This window comes from Lotus japonicus, chromosome 3 (genome assembly GCF_012489685.1).
Source record: "Lotus japonicus ecotype B-129 chromosome 3, LjGifu_v1.2".
Lineage (NCBI taxonomy): Eukaryota > Viridiplantae > Streptophyta > Magnoliopsida > Fabales > Fabaceae > Lotus > Lotus japonicus.
The window spans coordinates 60,198,334-60,220,022 of NC_080043.1; the positions used below are offsets into that span (position 1 = coordinate 60,198,334).

At 34.3% G+C, this 21,689-nt stretch overlaps 2 protein-coding genes across 8 annotated transcripts; both read right to left on the minus strand.

Moving 5' to 3' along the window:
- Positions 1 to 635: 635 nt before the first annotated feature.
- Positions 636 to 14,031, minus strand: LOC130744826 (uncharacterized). 2 transcript variants are annotated; one of them, XM_057596982.1, is made up of 16 exons: positions 13,928 to 14,031; positions 13,621 to 13,673; positions 12,867 to 13,045; positions 10,646 to 11,171; positions 10,103 to 10,259; positions 9,501 to 9,611; positions 8,649 to 9,096; positions 6,091 to 6,616; positions 5,582 to 5,738; positions 4,944 to 5,054; positions 4,187 to 4,523; positions 3,410 to 3,682; positions 2,892 to 2,958; positions 1,972 to 2,141; positions 1,649 to 1,715; positions 636 to 1,084 (listed from the first exon to the last, which is right to left on the minus strand). In XM_057596982.1, exons 3-16 carry the CDS (start codon positions 12,999 to 13,001, stop codon positions 936 to 938), a joined length of 3,234 nt encoding a protein of 1,077 aa, XP_057452965.1. In that variant the 5' UTR covers positions 13,002 to 13,045; positions 13,621 to 13,673; positions 13,928 to 14,031; the 3' UTR covers positions 636 to 935. The 2 variants fall into 2 exon arrangements, with proteins under 2 accessions (XP_057452965.1, XP_057452966.1); XM_057596983.1 differs by lacking the exon at positions 13,621 to 13,673 and having other exon boundaries at positions 13,928 to 14,025.
- A 3,098-nt stretch (positions 14,032 to 17,129) lies between these two features.
- On the minus strand, positions 17,130 to 21,069 carry LOC130744829 (chloride channel protein CLC-f-like). Of its 6 annotated transcripts, none has more exons than XM_057596991.1 (5): positions 20,343 to 21,069; positions 19,841 to 19,950; positions 19,531 to 19,557; positions 17,418 to 18,093; positions 17,130 to 17,328 (listed from the first exon to the last, which is right to left on the minus strand). In XM_057596991.1, the coding sequence occupies exons 4-5, from the start codon at positions 17,946 to 17,948 to the stop codon at positions 17,260 to 17,262; spliced, it is 600 nt and encodes a 199-aa protein (XP_057452974.1). In that variant the 5' UTR covers positions 17,949 to 18,093; positions 19,531 to 19,557; positions 19,841 to 19,950; positions 20,343 to 21,069; the 3' UTR covers positions 17,130 to 17,259. The 6 variants fall into 6 exon arrangements, with proteins under 6 accessions (XP_057452974.1, XP_057452973.1, XP_057452970.1 ...); XM_057596990.1 differs by having other exon boundaries at positions 19,662 to 19,950; XM_057596987.1 differs by lacking the exon at positions 19,531 to 19,557.
- Positions 21,070 to 21,689: the final 620 nt, after the last annotated feature.

Here is a 21,689-nt window from a genome sequence, read left to right on the forward strand (position 1 = left end):
CTAAACTGATTGTGTGATGGGGTCTACGTCTAAGGATGCTAGTGATGTCGAAATTAGGGAAGGGGAAGGGTTGGTTGGACCGATTTCAGGCAGGGGTGGTTTCGGGTTTAGATTTGGCTGAGAGGGATGGAGATTTCAAAGAAGGGATTTGCACATAAAGTTTTGATATTATTTCTAGGTTGAGAGTTTGGGTTGGTTCATGGGGGGATGATCCTCCAGGAGATGGGAAGGAGGCACAGTGGTGATTAGGACGAGGTGTGGTTATGGAGTAAAGGGAAGAGAAGCAATGAAAGGGATGCAAAAATTCAACATGAACTCTCCTTAGCTGACTAGGCCCACCACGTAGGCTGGTGAGCAAAAGATATCAGAATAATGTTATGTTCACACCTCTAAGATGAGGTGAAGAGAGGTGGAGGAGAAGAGAGATAGGAAGAAAAGAAAAAGTAAGAGAGAAAATATGGGATGTGATAGATGATAAGAGGAGAGAGATAGAAATAAAAATAGGTGGAAATGAAGTGTTTAAAACATGAGGCGTGTATATATCATTGTTGAGATCATCATGTAGGAAAATTGACATCACTTGGACTGATTTCAAACAAGAATAACTTTTTAAGGTACCAATTGCCAGGAATCTCTTTTGATAGAGACCAATTTAGATTCCCCTTTATTTCTGAGGATCTAAACATATTTAAGTCTACTTATAAAATCAAAATTGACCTACTTAGAAGCTTTATTAAACTTAGTTGAATCTTTTTACTTAAAAGTAGCTTTTAAGACAGACAAAAAAAAAGTCACGACAAACGGTACCTAATATATGTAGATCGATTTACCAATCAACCATAACAACACTGTCTGCAAAACCTTGAGAATCCAAAGGCAAACACACCCAAAAAACAAGCCCTTTCTACGCTTCCAAATTCGAAATTAAGCCAAATTCACTGAGCTGATCTTGCCATACTTCTTAAGTTGACCAACATCTGAGCAGCAGCTGATTCTCTAGCTTCACGAGGATGGCAACAAATGTTACCCCCACATGAACTCTCAAAGTCAGGTCCTTTAACTGTTAAATTAGCTTGGAATCCACCTTCAAAAAGGTTCACAACAAATTTATATGCAAATCAAGTAATATGATAATCTCTCAACAAAAAAAGAAAACAACTAATTGTCACTCAACAGCATAGTGTGGATAAGAAAAGGACGGTTATATGGGAAATGATTAAGTGCATGTTTGAAAACTTCTCTACAATTGATTCTAAAGCCATAATCAATTCTGACAAGAAGCTTCTATGAGTAGCTTTTGAGTTTCATAATTTATTTTCCTCAACAAATTAACAATTAATGATCATTCAATATCATAAAGTTTAAAAAAAGGACCATTATATGCGTAATGATGAAGTGCATGTTTGGAAATCCTTCTAGAGTTGATTCCAAAGCCATAATCAATTATGGAGAGAAGCTTATGTGAGTAGCTTTTGAGTTTCAAAATTGATTTTGAGGAAAAAGAAGCTCATACAAATATGCTATAAATGCTATTTGATCTCTTCTTTTTAAAGTAATTAACAACACCAAGATAATGTTGCATTGCATAAGTCACACTTGATTTTATACAACTACAGGATTCTACATCTAGGCTAGTGATCAGTCTTACCAGCTGATTGCGATAAACTATAAGTTGGTAGGATCCAGTTATTTGCATGACATACACCATCTAGTTCCTGCAAGGTTAAACACAATTCAAAGTTACTTGTGTAAATATGAAGGAAACAGTTGAGATCTACTGCTATAACTAATAAGTCAAGTAGCTCGCGAATAAAACAAGCATATTCGGCCCATTTTCTCCTATCTTACTCAATTTCATGAAACCAGAGAGTAATCATATAAATGCACCACAAACAAGGATCAACATATTTTCAAACTAAGCATGGTTATAGAAAATAAAAAATTAATACTAGTCGTTAATTAGAGTCTTGCCTGGCAAGGACTTTGCATAAGCACGGCATCTGTCAATCTTTTCCTCTTAGCATATGGAGGAAAGCATTGATCCTCAATAAGTGGGCACATACTTCCTTGATTTCTTACCCATGTATCATTACAGCCTTCTATTATAGAATCTATCTTTAATGCCAAGACATCTTCGCCACCTACGTTCGTTAAGATAACAAAAACACAAGCAATAACTTTTCATCTTTCACATGGGCGAAAATGTAATGGGAATAGGAATAAATCTCTGCAGTTATAATCTTCTGGTGCTAAGGCAAAGAAGTGGATCTTCATTAATAGAGCATTTTCGCATAAATTTTTTAACGCTCTCAAAGTCAAAGCAGCTTTAGATTCAGTTCAAGAATAAAATGATAGAATAAGTTGGAAATTATGTTATTAAGGGTGTGTCTAGATAAACAATTCAATTACGCGCTTACTCATAAGCTATTTAGATAAGTTTATTCAAATAAGCTCAAAATAAGTTGTAAGTAGGAATAAGAGTTTATCCATAGCTATAATGAAAATAAGCACAAAACAACTTATCACTTATCAGTAGGCCATAAACTATTTACATAAGCTCTCCCAACACTTGCATAATAAGATAAGCTCTTCCAAACGGTTCCTAAGTCATGATCCAACACCAGATATTCCCAGAAAAACCCCAATAGTTAGATGTGACAATGAAATGGGGGTGAATGCCTATAAGGAGCCAATAATCACTGTCCTAAACCAGAATCATATCTGGCTAAGAGGTTTTCTGATACTCGATCAGAAAAATCTATCATAAAATGAATGATGCTGAACAAAGAAACATTGAATAGGTTGAAGGAGAAAAAAGAACCCTACTATAGAGAAATGCACCATAGAAGCAAAATAAAAACGTAAGGGCAATATAGTAACGGAAAACATACCACTGATTCTCTGAATTTTCATATCACACAGAGCAATCTCATCTGCTATCATGCGGAGCTGAAGAGCCTGCACAAGGAGACTAAGTCTGTGATAAATTTAAATGAAGAGCTTTCAAATTGAAATGCAGAGCTTTTGCCTTCAAATAATATGAGGAAGCAAACCCTTAGATTAAGGAAAGCCAGTATAGCAGCTACGACTATGGGTGCATTCCATGGTAGAAATACGTAGAACACTGTTTAATGGTCTAATACAAACTGAACAAATAACAGTACAAACATAATGGCAGTATTGTTAAATATAAAAGTGAACTGTGATATGCATGTTATTGTTAAATATAAAAGTTCGAGGTAGTGCGTTAATTCAATAATGGCAGTAATAAGAACACAACTGATTCAGTCAAGTTTCAAATACATATTCAAGTGTATATGATCTTGTGCATGTCCTAGGGATCCATGCATAGCTACTGAGTGAATATAAACATTCTTGTCATTATAAAATGCAATGAACAGGTTCTTACCAGTGCATTCCTCTTTCCTATAAGAGCATTGAGGGCAGTTTGTGACAATGTCTTCATCTTTGAAGCAAGAAAAATTTGGAGCTTATCAAGATCCAAGTTAGATTTTTTTGCAATCAAGGCACAGTCTTCTATGGAATTATTTTCGAGAGTGGTATTGGCACAGATCTTATCAAGAGCAGATTGATCATTGATTCCACCCTCAGGGATGATCATTGAATCAACCTTCTTAGCCTCAAACCCAATGCCATGTAGCTGGATGAGAGATGACAAACACTGCAATATAGCTTTAAGAGTTAAAACTACTTTTTAATATATAGAAAAAAAAAACTAAAAGGAAAAGTAGAGTGATCAATGACATTTTTTTGTCCATACTAGTTTGTAGAATTCAGATGTTAAATCAGTTAAGTTTACCCACGACAGATTCATTTAGAAATAGATTTTACAAGCAGAGAGATATTATTAAGATTCAGCAACAAAGATGAGCATGCATGAGAAAAGCAACAATAATGAACTTGATGAATATAATGCAATTGTGAAAATTTTATAGAATATATCTGCATCCTTAAACAATTTGTAGTCTCTCTATCTTTGTCAGAGAGACTGTGAATAGTACAGTTAGAAAGAAATTATGCTTCATTAATTTCTATCATATGTTTATCTTTTATTAAAACAACATTCCAATGAGGGCAAGCCCAAAGAGAAAGGTAAAACACAAGTAACCCCAAAGGGTAATGCAGTAGAAGAAGGAAACAGATAAACAGTAGTTAAATTTCAAACCTCGAATGGGCTTGTGGATCCATTTGAGTAATGTTGCACAGATGAATTTTCTATTTCTTTATATTCAACAACTTGTAAATTGTTAGTGATATTCTGGCATTCCTCTATATCTTCCGATGGAAGAACTAAAGAGTTGTCCACATCCATATCCCGGGCTTCCTTGCAGCCATTGTTCTCCTTCTGATTAAGATCTTCCGTAGTATCACATCTTGGCTGGTTATCAAGGCAAACAGACAAGCCCTCGCCACTTACATACAATTCTGTCACTTCAGGGCTCTCCGCCATCACATTGTTCTCTGCCATCTTTGAAGCTTGCAAACTGTGTGAGGATGTTTCTCTACAAAGGAAGAACATGTGACACCAAAAAATACAGAAAGAAGCACAAAAAAAAAAGGAAATGATCAATAAAGTCAAAAACGTCGTGTCAAGTTTCTGAGACTTATGAGCACACAATCTATTACAGCAAAGTGCAAACTGCCCAATCAAGCAACTCAGAGTGTCATTGTTAATCAGCATTTCTAACTTCACGGTTTAGTATCATATTCATGATCACCTAATTTGGTAAAATGATTGCATAGTAGTTATACTTTATTTTCCAACTCCTTGGCTGCCAGACATATGAACTCAGGTCAAGAAGCAAACTTGATGAAGCAAAAACTAAAATAGCACCCCTTGCGAAATATAGGATGTAAAATAGTGAAAATACGGCAACTCAATCTAAATCAGTCACTATAAAATGGGAAAGAGCTAGACCAACCTAGAAATCCACTCCGAGATTATCTCAGAATATGGAAGCATATGGAAGTACTCAACAACAGAGGTGACAATCCAACTGTTAAAACTCCTTTGGACCAAAGGACCCTGCAACCTATCCAAAGAAGAGATATAAAATATTATTTACTTCTTTAATGACAATCATTTAAAAGTATAGGAAGTATCAAATATCCAAGTCCAGAACCCAAGTACCACTTCAAGAGCAAAAAGATGGTGCAGATCTGCTTGCCACAGTCATCATTCTATGATTTCCTATTGTATAAAACTAGAATAAGAATAGATACATCCTTATGATCAGACTGTAAGAATATCCTAACAAGTAGCCATCTAAAGATGTTCATGAAAAATTAAAATAACTATAGAAGTTAATATACTAGTTGGCATTCAAAGACTCATAAACTAGTTAATAACTTGATTTAGAAATGAAGTTGATTTGTTCTTTGCAAAAACAAAAGGAAGTATATTTGACTTTCAAGGGGAGAAGAGCATATGAATTCATTGGAATGGCCGACATAAAAAGGCAAAAAATTTCTATCATTTGAAAACTGATGATAACAATGTCATTCACCTTTGGGACCTGAATCATCCGTGAGCAGAAAAACAAAATGATTTGAAACAAACCTTTCAATTACATCTTTGATAGGAATTGGAGTGAACTCCTTATTGATCAACTGAGTCTGAGAGCACTTCATTATATAAAAGCGAGAAGCTGTCTTTTCCTTGCTCTGAGAATAAACAGTGTAGCTTTCCAAAAGCATAATATCAGTCTTATTCACACCTGTATTGCATGCAAGAGTCATATTTAAAGCTCATCTATCAAAAAGCACCCCTTAAAACCAAATATAAGAGATAATGGTGCATTAACTATCAAGTGTATGCCACAAAAACATCTGAGTACAGAAAAAATATTTATTAAAGAGAGATTGAGGATAAATAAAGTATGACTTGATATTAACCTCAAAATATATGGAAAACAAAAAAGTGTACACCATAATAACGAATCTTGTCAAAATTCCTTATATGGAAACTCTCCCCTGACCTGATATTTTAATTTATGAATAAATTAAAATTGAAGGGCAATAGTTCTAAAAGTATCTAGGGCAATCTTTCTGTAGAACAAAGATAGTTACCTGCAGCTTCCTTTACAGCAGCATACCCAGCTTGCAAAAAACTGTCTTCACCGACATTAAATTCATTTTTTGAAGTCTTCTGAACAGATCTTCCCTCTGTGTATGTATATTTAGTTCCAGTTGTCACTTCACAACTTTGAGTAGATGTATCCACATCTTTTTCAACCATTGACCATACCCCTTGAGTGATTGAACCGAAATTCAAATAGAAGTATTCGTTCTTATTGTCGATTAAAAGGACAACAACTTTAGAAATGGGCCATCCCTCTGTATCAGGTACATTTTTCGATGCATCTAAGCACGCACATGTATTACATGCATTCAAGATCTCATTTTCTGTTAGCGACGGCCGCTCATCCTCATCAACAAGCTCCATTTCATCTGGTATCTGCTTGGATTTTATATGTGCTGACAGAGTTGGTTTCAGTTCCACAGCCAACTTGCAAAATTCATCAAATGTCAGAAATGCTAGCTCTGGATGCTGTTTCCGGTGGTAGTAGTTGTATAGTAACACAACAGAGTGCACCTGATACGGATGACCAGAAAATCAAAGAATAAATTAACAATGATGCAAACAATGACCTCCGCATACATTTGTATAAATTATATAGTTATATACTAGTGATACTTACAATTTCTAAATCAAATATGAATTGAAATTTTATTTTATTTACTTATGATTTGGTTTGAAACAAACCCAAATACACCAGAAGGATAGAAGCCTCCAAAGGTTAAAAAAATTTAGTATACAAAATGGAAGAAACATTTCAATGAAGGTAAATTTTAAAATATGGAAGAATAAGACGATTCTTCTTATTTATGAATATGAAGAAAATAGGCATACAATGCTCGTAGAGACATATGCAGAAGTATCCTCCCATTTTTTTCAATAGATATCATTGTCTGATACATTCGGGACACGCCTTCTATACATTTGGGGTATAACTCCAAAAATCTCAAATATTTCTTTACAACCTTGTTCTTCATCATGTGAAAGGAATTGGTGGACACTCCTGTATTCATTAGAAAAACAAAATAGGTCCTTAAAATATAGAGAGTTCGGCTTAGGTGTATTCCAACTTCCAACTTTTGTTCTGAGATATTAGTAGAGATAGACTTCTTGAACTGGTGGAATTGTCTCTTGAGGAACTAGAATTAGAAGCTACACTATTTTTTAATACGGGAATGAGAGGTGAAAATGATACAATTAGTGTTCGACAATCAATAGTACACAATTTAATAGAGCCAAGTTTTTTAAATAGAACTGATGGTTAGTGACATTGTAACATTGGTTGGTAAAATATGTAATTTTTGTGGGCTGTCTACTGTGGACCAAGAAAAATCTGGTTCACAAGTTAAAAGGGCTTCTTTGCAAATAAATTTTAGCACGTAAGGATCATATTGTAAATAACATGTACTAAATGTTAGGAGTAAAAACATGGTTCATGGGTGGACCAGTTTAAAACATGGACCTCCATAAAATTGCCCATTTTTGTGACATGTTTATAGGGGAAAATATTATTTTGATATGGATAAGGGAAGGATATATTTGCATATGCTTTTCTATTATGATCACATGTATCTTGATGTAAATTGTGGTCATCAATACAGATAGGATTATACGTTAATTGGAAATATCAATGCTTCTATAAATACTATGTCTTATGTTAAATATACTTCTTTAATCAATATATTAACGTATCTAGGTCGTATCGTATCTTGAGGATTTTTAAAATTTCCTATATCCATGTTGTGTTTTACCCATGTCATATTAAGTATCTGGGCTTCATAAGCCAACTCTAAGTGAAACTAAAGATATCACAACATGTGTGTTTAATGTAGAATGAGAAAGATGTTTAAAGTATCACATTACTTTAAACTGAATAAAATAAGACTTGGTTGAGAAACTATTAATAGCAGATCATTTCTCATTGGCAACATTATATATCTTTCATTACTAAGAGAGGATATTAAATGTATGTTTATCAAGGTTATAACTGAAAGCTCATTTCTAGAATGAGCTGAAAGTTTCCTTCCAATAAGAAATGCTATTTTATGTATGGAAAAAACATCGGAGTAATGTAACAATAATCTGTGATGCAAGAGGGAATCGAAAATCGTGAATTTCTATTTCATTAAACCAACTTCTTCGACCACCCTCCTAGCAGAGGGAAAAAAACCTAACTTAGCCACTAAGAAATCAGAGAAGAAGAATGTAGAAGAAGATAGGAAAAACCTTCAAACAAAGTACGAATTTCATAAAAAAAATCTGCAATACAGGGGAAGAACACTATATAGGGTTGATTATCCACTAACTACTCTACCTAATTTTGTTTTGATCTAACTAACTATCCAGCTGTAATGCCAGCTCAGCCAATTACCGTAACTAACACTAACTAACTGAACATTATTACATTGAGGTCCTTGGACTCTTTCTACTTATCATTTCTAGTCCCTATTCTTTCTATTCTTTTACATAACCAGTATCCAAATAGTCACCTAGGTTAATCTCTTGACTGTAAAATTGCTGTAAGAAAAGAAAAGGTGAATGAAGATACCTGTTTTGCAACTTTCTGCTGTTGAGATGGTGAGGGCTTATCTCGGGTAGGTTTTGATGGCAGCATTGGATCAACCAAGAATTCTACGAATGCCTTAACTGCATCCTCAGGGGGGCATACATCTGATGAAGCCATTTTATAATGTTGAACAGCTGAATTTTCTATTTCTTCATATTCAATAACTTGTAAATTATTAGCGATAATCTGGCATTCTTCTATATTTTCAGATGGAAGAACTGAAGAGTTGTCCACATCCATATCCTGCGCTTCCTTGCAGCCATTGTTCTCTTTCTGATTAAGAGCTTCAATAGTATCACATCTTATCTGGTTATCAAGGCCAACAGACACGCCCTCGCTACTTACAAACAATTCTGTCACTTCAGGGCTCTCCACCATCATATTTTTCTCTGCCAGCTTTGAAGCTTGCAAACTATTTGAGGATGTTTCTCTACAAAGATAGAACATGTTACACAAATGGCATCTTTATCATACAGAAAGAAGCACCAAAATAACAAAAAAAGGAAATGATCAATAATTTTAAGAATGTCGGGTCGAGTTTCTGAGGCTTACGGTGACAGAATCTATTACTGCAAACTGACCAAATCAAGCAACTCAGAGTGTCATGTTTAATCAGCATTTCTAACTTTACGGTTTAGTGCGATAGTGTGATATTCACGGTCACCAAATTTGTTTAAAATACTAAATAGTAGTGATACACTTATACTTTATTTATTAACTCCTTAGCTGCCAGACATATGAACTTAGGTCAAGAAGCAAACTTTATGAAGCAAAAACTGAAAAGCCAAATCAATCTAAATAAGGCATTATAAAATGGGAAAGAGCTAGACCAACCTAGAAATCCACTCCGAGATTATCTCAGAGTATGGAAGCATATGGAAGTACTCAACAGCTGAGGTGACAATCCAACTGTTAATACTCCTTTGGACCAAAGGACCCCGCAACCTATCCAAAGAAGAGATATAGACTGTTATGCAGGACCACATACAAAGTTTGTTAACCAGATTTACTTCTTTAACGACAATCATTTAAAAGTATAGGGAGTAACAAGTATCCAAGTATAAAATCCAGAACCCAAGTACCACTTCAAGAGTAATAAGATGGTGCAGGTCTGCTTGCCACAGACATGATTCTATGATTTCCTATTGTATAAAACTAGAACAAGAATAGATGCAGCCTTATGATCAAATGGTAAGATTCTGGCTAACAAGTTGGAAGTTTAACATACCAGTTAACATTCAAAGATTCATAAACTAGTTCATAACTTGATTTAGAAGTGAAGTTGATTTGTTCTGTGCATAAACAAAAAGAAGTATATTTGACTTTCCAGGGGAAAAGAGCATATGAATCCCACTGAAAACTGAGTATAGCAATTCCATTCACCTTTTGGACCTGAGTCATCAGTGAGCAGAAAAACTATATCAACTGAAACAAACCTTTCAATTACATCTTTGATAGGAATCGGAGTAAACTCCTTATTGATCAACTGAGTCTGAGAACACTTCATTATATAAAATCGAGAAGCTGTCTTTTCCTTGCTCTGAGAATATACAGTGTAACTTCCCATAAGCATAATATCAGTCTTATTCAAACCTGTATTCCATGCAAGAATTATATAACTTTTCATCAATTAAAAAGAACCCATTGAAACCAAAATACAGATATACTGATACATTAACTATCAAGTGTATGCCACATAAACTTCTCAGTACAGAAATATATTTATTAGAGACTAATGCAGAATAAAGTATGATTTGACATTAACCTCAAAATAGATGGAAAACACAAAAGTGTACACAATAATAATGAATCTTATCATGTTGACATCTTCACCACGTTAAATAAATTGAATAATCAAAATTTCCTTCATGGAAACTGTCCCCTGACCTGATATTCTAATTTATGAATCAATTAAAACTGAATTGCAATAGTTGCTAACAATATCTAAGATAATCTTTCCGTAAAAGAAAGATAACTACCTGCAGCTTCCTTTACAGCAGCATACCCAGCTTGCAAAAATCTGTCTTCACCGACATTTAATTCATTTTTTGAAGTCTTCTGAACAGATTTTCTCTTTTTGTATGTATAAAAAAATTTAGTAGCTACTTCACAACTTTGAGCAGAGGTACCCATATCTTTTTCAACCATTGACCATACCCCCTGAGTGATTGAACCAAAATTCAAATAGAAGTTTTCGTTCTTATTGTCGATTAAAAGGACAGAAACTTTAGAAATGGGCCATCCCTCTATATCAGGTACATTTTTCGATGCATCCAAGCACGCACATATATTACAAGCATTCAAGATCTCTTTTTCTATTAACGACGGCCGCACATCCGCATCAACAAGCTTCATTTCATCAGGTATCTGCTTGGGTTTTATATGTGCTGACAGAGTTGGATTCAGATCCACAGCCAACTTGCAAAATTCATCAAATGCCAGAAATGCTAGCTCTGGATGCTGTTTCCGATGGTAGTAGTTGTATAGTAACACAACAGAGCGCACCTGATTTAGATGACCCCAAAATCAAAGAATAGTTTAATAATGACGCAGACCATACCTCTGCATACATTTGTATAAATCTATATTATATACTTATGATACTTGCAATTTGAATTGAATTTTGTTTTTTTAAGATTTGGTTTGCGACAAACCCAAGTACACAAGAAGGATATAAGCCTCCAAAGGTTAAGAAAATTTAGTAAACAAAATGGAATAAACATTTCATGAAGGTAAATTTGTAAACATGAAAGAATGAGGCGATTCTGCTTGTTTATGAATATGAAGCAAAGATACTCTAAAATTGCCAAAGTATCGGTGTTGTACCATATCCGATATCAATAAGGCATACAGATACTCCTAGGTAAATATGCAGGAGTATCCTCCATTTTTCTTTAAGATATTATTGTCTGATACATTCTGGACATGACTTCTATATGTTTTCCAAAATCAGTCTGAAAACTTTTTTACAACTATGTTCTTCATCATGTGAGAGGAATTGGTGTAGAAACTCCTGTATTCATTCTTTCAGAGAAACAAAATGGATCCTAAAAGGGATAGACAATTTGTCTTAGGTTATTCCAACTTTTGTTCTAATTCTTGAACTGGTTGAATTATCTCTTGATGAACGAGAATTAGAAGCTACTCTTTTTCGAATTATTGAAATGAGAGGTGAAAAATGATACAATTTATCTTAGACAATCAATAGTACACAACTTGATACAGCCAAGTCTTCTTTTAAACAAAACTAATGGTGCTTTTAGTGACATTCTAACTTAGGTTGGGAAAAATATGTAATTTTTGTGACATGTTTATAGGGGAAAGGATATATCTTGATATGGACAAGGAAAGATAGATGTGTATGTGCTTTTTTTTATGATCACAAGTATCTTGATGTAAATTCGCGATCATCGTTCACACATAGGGTTATGCATTAATAAAAAATATCAATGACTCTATTAATACTATGTGTTATGTCTAGGTTGTATGGTATCTTGAGGTTTTAAGAATTTCCTATATCGATGTTGTAATTTACCCATGCCTATTAAGTATTTGGGACTTATAAGCCAACCTTAAGTCAAATCAAAGATATCCATCTTGAGTGTTTAATGTAGAATCACAAAGACATGTGAAGTGTCTCATTAATTTAAACTGCATAAAACAAGATTTGGATGAGAAATTATCAATATAAGCAGCAGATTGCAGAAAGCCAAAAGTCCACTATGTCAAACCCTCAGACCGGAAAATAGCAGCAAATAGCGGATAGCAGTGAGCCCTCAGAGCACTACCGCTATTTGACAACACTGAATATAAGATCATTTCTCATTGGCAACAAGCCAACACTACATATCTTTCATAATTAAGAGAGGACATTGATTGTATGTTTATCAAGGTTTTAATTGAAAGGATGATGACCAAACATTTTTTTTCTAAAACCTAACCACCTTGAGTAAAGCAGGTCAAATTTAAAGATACAGACACTAATTCTGCAATGAGCACAAATTTTCTTATCAATAGGGAATGACATTACATGTATGGCAAAACATTGAAGTAATGCATCAATAATCTGTGCGGTAAGAGGGAAACCACACTCATAAGTAGAGAAGAAAAAAAACTTAACCAGTGTCCAAATAGTCACCCAGGTTAATTTCTGGATTATAAAAATGGCTGTAAAACAATAAAAGAGGTGAATGAAGATACTTGTTTTGCAACTTCCTGCAGTTGAGATAGTGAGGGATTATCTTGAGTCGGTTTTGATGGCAGCATTGAATCAACCAAGTGTTCTATGAATGCCTTCACTGCATCCTCAGGGGGGCATACATCTGATGAAGCCATCTTATACAGACTTATTTTCAATTCCAGTCACCAAAGAGCTACAGCTGCCACATATAACGCAAGATTTGAAACACAGATTACAGATGACAGGACAAGCATATACTATCAGTTACAACACAAAACACTCACAAACAAAAGATAAGATGGGGCGATCACTATTGAAATCTATGGCTGGCGAACGAAAAAAAGGGTAAAGAAATTTGAAGACAAGCCAACAAATCGAGCAAGTGAATATTTTCAAATTCTTTGCCTATTAATTCTAAAGCTAAAATCAATTCTGCGGAGAAGCTTCTAGGTGTCATAGTTTATTCTTTTTTTTTTTTTTTGAAACTGGTCATAGTTTATTCTTGATACTAAGAAAAGATATGTTGATCCAAACATACTAAAAACTAGGTTGAAAGTTCAGTCACCATAGAGTCAATTAGTATCAAAACATGGACTAACATGATCTGACAAAAATCCAGTCTGTGCTAGTACATGCATGCTCTACAACTACAATTCCCAAAAATACAACCTCACCAAACAAGAGTTTCAGAAATGCTTCTACATTGTCATAGATCATATAAAAAAAAAACTTTTTTTGAATCATGAAAACACAATGAGAGAAACAGGGATTTACTTGGGGATTTTACTGGTGTGGTTGACTGAAAAGGAGCTACACTTTACATGAACCTGTGCAAGAGTGACAAATAAAAAAAAAACAAAAATCTTACTCGGTCAAAAAATTATGTGCATGCAATTGCACAGTTAAAGTAAAAAATCTTAGAGGAGAATTCAGAGCAGAAAATCAAAATGTGAAGTAGAAGATTATGGAAAAAAATAATATAAAATTGAAGGCTGCAAAGGAAAAAGTGGGTAAGACCGTAAGAGTGAAAAGGAAGAAGAAGCAGAAGAAAGTGAAAATGGCGAAAGTGATGAACGCTTACAGGTTCTTGTAGTTGCAACAGCAGGTTGAGGTTTCTGTGAAGTGAGGAGGAGTGAGAATTGCTGTCTGAAAGTACGGTCTGTGTGCAGAGCAGACACACATGCGAGCTTTTTGGAGTTTATATATTTAGTACAATTTTATGCAAAAATTAAATTATTACAAAATGTTTTAATGGTAATAAATTAATTAAAATATATGAATATGGGCTCATTTGCTGGTACAACGGCTTATTACACCGGTCATGATCATGAGATGAGAGATTAGTCATAGGGCTTAGTATTTTATTGATTATTTCTGAATATTCTAATATAAGTGTAAAAAGGTAAAATAACTATTTCATTAAATAGTCATTAGAAATTAATATTTACTCAAGCATGACTACATTCATTTCCATATCAATTAGTTAAAGTCAAATATGTTATTAGTTTCAAAAAAAAATGTTATTGATATTTATCTAATTAAATACTTAAATTTATAAAATTTATTTAAATACTAAATTTAAATTTATTTTCTATATTTATCTATGTGCTAGATTGTTCTCGCAATTAAAACTCGAGTTTAGTGAAAGTCAAATGTATCACCAAAAGTGTAACTCATAATGATTGAACTTTGAAGCTAGAGATTTGTTGGCACAAAAATAAAAATACTAGATGAGAGATAATGATTAAAACCCAATTCAACCAAAGTTTAGAAGATGGTCATTTTGAACTTATAGCCAACTAGTTTTATACCCGTGCATTCACGGGTGACATTTGTATATAGAGAAAAACTTTGATGCACCGACGGTGTAAAGTTTTTTTACACCGTCAACCAATCAGATTTCAAGGATGTGCCACGTCAATTAATGAAATTAAATGAAAAGAAAGATTTTCTCACATCCTTGAAATCTGATTGGTTGACGGTGTAAAAAAACTTTACCCCGTCGGTGCATCAAAATTAAACTCTTTGTATATATCAGTAATCATTTAATATGGTTTATAAATTATAAATTAAATTTTATAAACTGTAGACAACAATGCAAGTTTCACTAAAATAGTGGAAACATTATTATACACTTATCAACATCTAAGAAGTTAATGTAAATGGATCATTCCTTGTACATTAAAATATGAGTATCGTCTTTGACAGACTTGATTTGTAAACATACTATAAAATATAAAATGTGTCACATGGATTATCCAAAGATCTTGAAATTAGAAGACACCATAATAGATCAAACTAAGCACATTGTCACGTTCCAAAGTTTAATTCCAAATATGTCATTATATTGAAACCAATGCACATTTATAAGTAAGAAAACGTCATGTTGGCTTTCTTAGTCTACTAATGAATTAAAAGAAAAAGGGTCATTCTGCTACATGTTTAAAAAGCATCGTCATTGTGAATTTCACATTGTTTGACATGATCACTGTGCAGTGGCCGGTTCATCCTTGATACACAATTCTGTAGTAGATTGGAAATCCCTGAAAATAAAATGAAAGTAGATAAGAGAATGATTGTGTAAGTAGTGGTGGAATATCATGGGACAGGGAGGGCCTCCCCCCCAAAAAGAAAAAGATTAAAACTTTTTTAAACTACCAATATGGGATCAGACCTAAGAAGTGAGGGGAAGCACATCAACATATGACAATTAACTTGGAGTCGGCTCAGCTAAAACTTTGATCATGTTTCATTTTAGTTTTTTTCATCGCTTTCTTGATTTCATTTTTTCCACACAAGATTTTCACCTTATCACCCATTCAATTAATCAATGATTTGGTATGAGTTGTAACTGTTGCAGTTAAGAGAAGAAAGAAGATGATTTATCACTCACTCATGCATACAACTTATAAGAGAAAATAATTTTATATATATAATGTTTTCTAATCTCCGTTTGACATAAAATTATTTGAAAATGTACATTTTTATAATTTTTGTCTCAGTATTGGAAATTTTTACCTAGTAATTTGTACAAAGATTATATTGGTTATGTTTATTGGTGGATTTATTTTTCATTTAAACAATTATTTAATCAAGAAATATTTATTTTCCTAACCATTTTGTTCTTTATGTTGTTCTACTTTTGGTTAATGAAAGTGAAATAATTATATTTTTAGTTTCACTTTTAGGATAAGGCTTGAAAGAATGGTCCCCCGAATTCGAAATGTGCAATATGAGTCCTTAAACTTTAAAATAGCATAATTAGTCCCCAACATTACACTCCATTAATAGTATCGGTCCTTGTTCAAATTTCAGTCAAAGAATTAACGGTTTTGGGGACCAAAACTGCAACTAAACTAAAAGTTTAGTAATAAAATAAGAAAACCCAGAAACATTTTGTTGTTCATCATCCGCACACATGATCTTCATCGTCTTCCTCTATCATCAAATTGTGCAGTCTTATTATGATTGGCACTCCATATAGTTAAGATATTTTAATGCAATTTCAATTTCCTATGAAAAAAATTATTTTGAAAATATCTTGTCATAAGAAGCAATTAAATTATATTTTGTCCTTCGGTGCATTAGAAGGAATAATAAGTGTCCTCAAGTCACAAAATCCATATGAGTCCAATTATCAGTGCCTACGGCCCGAACTGACTTCTTATGGAGATTCTCAAGTTAAAGTTGATGCAACAATGGCCTGTCCAATTTATCCACATAATTTGATATCCTTAGCATCATTCTCAGTACAAATCCAATCCCTTCCATAGTTGATCTACTCAAAACATTAAAAAAATAAATGAGGAGGGATACATTGACTCCGGGAGTTAATCTTATCAAAGCTACTCTGCTTAATAACTTGTAATAGGAGATGAATTTGACAAACCTAACCATTGGATTAAAGGTTTCAAATGAGTAGATCAAGTATACAAAATTTCATAAAATTTAAAAATCATTTGACACTTCATCAAACAACTTCAATTTGATGGATAATACATGTTTTGAAATATAGGTAAACATCGACTATGATATTATATACCTACAAATTTCCAATTTAACTAAAATTTGGTATACATAATCATCATGATTATATTATATAATTCAACGGTTAGATTTGTCAAATTCATCTCCTATTGCAAGTTATTAAGCGGAGTAAGTCTTGTTGATTGACTCCCGATGTCAATGGATCCCTCCTCAAAATGAAATCCTAAAAAAGCTAAAATATGATGTTCTCTAAACAAACAAACAACAATGTACATTATATAAATAAGCCTCCAGTAGAAAATGAAAAGGGCTCAACTTACAATTGGCTTCTCTTAGATGGATATTAATTCAATCTCTATTTCGGTGCTTTTTGATTTGGTACATAACTAAAAAGTATAAAAATAAAAAATGCTTTAGGAACAAACTTTATAACTTTAATAGATAACTTGAACTTGCAATGATGGGGAGAAAATCATCCACAACAGTCAGATCCTCCTGAAAGGGGAGCAAAGAAAAAAAATAAGCAATGATAGAGGATCTTCCTACAAACTTACTAATAGCAAATCCCATAATCTCAATGCAACCTGTACATGCATGCATTTGATTGCATCTTTCAGCGGTGTAGATGATGAAACCTTCAGATACAGCACTGACATGGCCTGAGAAACCTTAAGATTGTCCAGAAGCAATTCCTCATCAATTTCTTCCAGATCAGCTGCATCTCCAACAATACGGAGTTCTAAACCATTCCCATCATTGCCTTGTTTCCAGTTACCCTCATCATTATCTTCAGCATGTGATATTGAAGAATATCCTTTTGCTAAGTTTCTTGTATCAAGTGCATCGCTCTCCTTCGTCTGGTTTGTCACTGAGGGAACCCATATTGCCAAACCAACAGCCCCCATCAGAGGAAGCAGTATCGTATAATCTTTTGTCAGCTCAAACAGAAATAGAACTGAAGTCAAAGGAACAGAACAAACAGATGCTAATGTAGCGGCCATTCCAACTAAAGCATATGCCTGGGGTTGGGCAATAGCAGCATTTTCAGGAATTGCTGAATTGATAACTTCTGCAGCAAAGCCTCCAAATACAGCACCAACTGCAGCACCAATCATTAAACTTGGTGCATAGAGACCGCCTACCAGCCCAGATCCCTTGCAAAGAGCTGTGGCAATGACCTTAGCAGCAGCCAATTGAGTCAGAAGCCATATTCCAGGAGCTGAAGAACTCTTTCCAATGCGCAAAATTTCTTCCACATACCTGACATGAACACAAAATTAAAGTTTCAGTGTCAAAGCATAGGAAATAAAGGACCACACAAATGAAAGCACTACCTCTGATCACTAATAACAATAAACTTTAGCTAATTATTTTCCATAAAAGAAATTTATCCATTCATCTTAGAAAGAAACTCATACATATTATCAAGTTGCAGCCCTGCAGGGAAATGGGAAGTGCATACATACATATAGGGAAATAGTAATCCTCTCAACTTTGTGTAGAGGTTAGCTTCCTCAACATTGCCAAGTGATTAAAATGACCATTTATATTTTATTTGTATATGTACAGGGTGTGGGTCATTTTGTGAATAGTTGTATGAAACACATTTACTGAAAGAGATATGAACCCAGCCATGCAGAATATTTTGACAAATCCACAACAAAACATTTGAAGGTTTCTATGTAATCATTTAACAGATAGGACAGCAGCGCTTAACCAAAGAAAAACGGATACCCAGCTTCAAATCTTCCCTTCAAAGACCCTCAAATAAACTTGATTTGAAGCTTAAGAATGTGCCAAAAATTACATGTGAAAGAAATAAGAGCTCCACCTATCCCAAAAAGCTTTAAAAACATCCATTTACAGTAGAGGAACACAGTGAGCAAAGATAGAGGGGTTTAAGAAAAGCCAACAAACTGTTTCTTCTAATTGAAGTATTTTCATAATATGCTTACTGTTGTAGAAAATGTAAATGGTTGTTTTGTCCACTGTTGAAGTATACTACTAATATACTCCACATGTATAGGACATGAGTTAGCTATCAGAAGTTCATCTCATGAATCTCTCGACAATGTGTCATAAGAATTGTGACTACAAAAGTAATACCCAACAAAATATATGGGACCAAATTTTGCAGTGATTGATAGAAGGAAAGGGCTCACAATGGATTCAGTTATCCATATTTCTAACTCATATACTCATGTTTATTAAATGAGTAGATAAGTTTAGAGTTATAATTTTAGACTCAATAAAACAGGAATACGCATTATACATAAAAACTGGCAGTGACCACAACAAACAGAGAGAGCAGCATTTCTCCATTGCAGACAATCAAACAACCGACATACCATAAGCCAGATCAGTAAGCCACTGCCTTGCTAGATTCCTGTTCCACAATATCCATTTTTTTTTCGATCATATGAACAATCGTCTCATCGTGTCCCTAATCCAATTCCCTTAAACATAACATCACTAACAATAAAAGCAATGCCAATTTCCAACAAACTAACAACACCAAAACACAATCCCATCCGATTACAAACATGGCTATATGTCTATTATTAGCTCTTCGACGAAAGGAACTCTAAAAACTAACTTGGGGTTAGGTTGGCATTCAATACTGTAGCTGATATCTCTCTCTCTCTCTCTCTCTCTCTCTATAGTTAGTGTTTTATTGTTGCCACCATCACCACTCACCTGTTGAGACATTCTCATGCATTGACCCTGAAGAAGTGGTTGTTGAAAATTTGATTAGAAAAATGAGAAAGTCTGTTGATGTCTCATATACTTGTATCCAAAGTCCAAACACACATAAAGACAACATATACCACAAACTCATTTGATCTGGAGCTTCATAATCCTTTGCCTCCTTTCATGATAGAACTGGTTAGTGGGAAAAGTACAGAGCAAATTGTGCTATAATTTTCAATAGGAAGGATTGGAAAAAAGTATAATGCTTAAAATAGAGGGCAATCAAGAATCAATTTTGAATAAACTGCATACTGACCTTTATAAAGTTTTCCTTTGGAGTGCTTAACGTCCATTATTTCTCATTCATTTATTTTCTCCGGTTCTTTTTCTTCCATACCTCATGCTTTTCTTGTCATGTAAAGTAAACTACAAATAACCGATAACAACAACAAAAAATAAGTATATGAAAGCATGGATAGACAAAGATAGTCAAAGAAGTTTGAGAAAGTCTCTATTTTGTTTACCAGTAAAGTAAATCCAATATAATTCTAGTGATGAATAATTTCATTGTTCTTATTTTGAAGCTGTAAGAGATTTGATTGATTTTATGCTTAGTAATTATTCAATCTTGTATTCAAATTTGAACTTGAATTGCAGGGCACGAATATCTTGCTCTACTGTTGGCACAACCGATATTAAGTCTTGAAAATAAATTACCATATGAAGAGAAATTTAAGGAATAAATAAAAGAGAAATTTAGGGGATAAATTACCTAATTTGATGAGAAACTTAAGGGATTATGGAAAAATTTGAGTTACCTGGAGAAATTTACGGGACGCAGGTAACAGAACGCGTGACAATGGCGGGTCAAAATTAGGGGAGAGAGAAGCGGCGGTGACTGAGATGGTACGCCATGATCGGTGGGCTTGTTGTTACCTGAGTCGTCGCTGTCACGCCATGGAGAGTAGGGAGGCCGTCAGTAGAGATGATCGAAGCGTTGATGAGTGCTACGGCTTAGACACTGAGAGAGGAAGGAACGTGATAACGATCCGAGAGAGAATAGCTCGCCGATCTCCTTCGAGTCGGTTTTTTTTTTTACGGTGTCGCTTTTCAGGACAGCGAGGATCTCATCGGCGGCGCCGCTGATGGCCTGATATTGGCCTGAGAACAGATGATGGTCTCGACCAGAGAGAGAAAGTGGAGAGGATCAGGTATTTGTGAGTATGAGCCATGGAATTGAAACGCTGTTGAGAGAGAGAACACAGATTGAATTGATGATGAATGATGAAATGCGTTTGGAGAGTGAGATGTCAGGGAGTGGTGAAATAATCAGTGAGAGATGCCACTGAGAGAGATTAGGTGGAGAACGCTGATTGAATTGAAATCAGAAATTTGACGATGATGCACAGGGCCTTTCATGATAGTGCGAATTGAGAGAGAAACAAACCGCAAATTGAATGAGTGCGACCTGGAGATGCGGAGGGAGGAGTTAGGGAGAGAGAATACAGGGTGAGTGGGAAAAGAGTTGAGAGAGTAGAAACGACGTAGTTTAAGTGAAGGTGAGATTAAAAGAAGAAACAGTGTGAAGAGATGACACGTGGATTATGAAAAAGAATAGGTAGTGAGATGCCACCTGAAATGGCGTGACCCTGAACTATTCATATTTCTATATATTATGGATGAAGAGGGTAGCCGACGGAGGCAAGCTTTGTGTATGAAATGGATTTTTGAACAAGATATCTTGCTAGGACTTAGGATAATCATCATATTCATAATATTCATCCGAATCATATTTATTAATGATTAATGATATATAGGAATTGTTGTTAAAGCATGGAGCCGGTGAATACTCATAGTGTCATAGAGGACCAGGTCTTCAAGCTGGCCACGACAGAGAGCCACAAACTAAGCCACGATTTAGAGTTGAGCAAGATATTTGGAGAAATGTGTTCGTTGTTTTGTAACCATTGTAGTTTGCTAGGATTCACCTTATATATAGGGGATAATGTAATTTGGATAAGAAAATCAACCAACATTAATTGGAGATACTTCACTTTCCAGGTTTAAGAAAAAACTTTACTTTCCATGATTTTGCATCTTTTATTTATGTTTTGAAAGATCTGTTATAGTACTAGATAATGAGACCATGTTTATTTACTTAAACA

What these genes read in the sequence shown, in the direction of transcription:
- LOC130744826 (XM_057596982.1), bottom strand. Translation starts at nt 13,001, where the DNA reads ATGGCTTCATCAGATGTATGCCCCCCTGAGGATGCAGTGAAGGCATTC. An exon ending in TGCAGGAAGTTGCAAAACAA is followed by an intron (nt 11,172 to 12,866) that starts GTATCTTCATTC and finishes CATCTAAATCAG; the next exon opens with GTGCGCTCTGTTGTGTTACT. An exon ending in GAAAATTCAGAGAATCAGTG is followed by an intron (nt 2,142 to 2,891) that starts GTATGTTTTCCG and finishes TAACGAACGTAG; the next exon opens with GTGGCGAAGATGTCTTGGCA.
- LOC130744829 (XM_057596987.1), bottom strand. Translation starts at nt 17,948, where the DNA reads ATGATTGGTGCTGCAGTTGGTGCTGTATTTGGAGGCTTTGCTGCAGAA. An exon ending in TCAAATGCATGCATGTACAG is followed by an intron (nt 17,329 to 17,417) that starts GTTGCATTGAGA and finishes CTCCCCTTTCAG; the next exon opens with GAGGATCTGACTGTTGTGGA.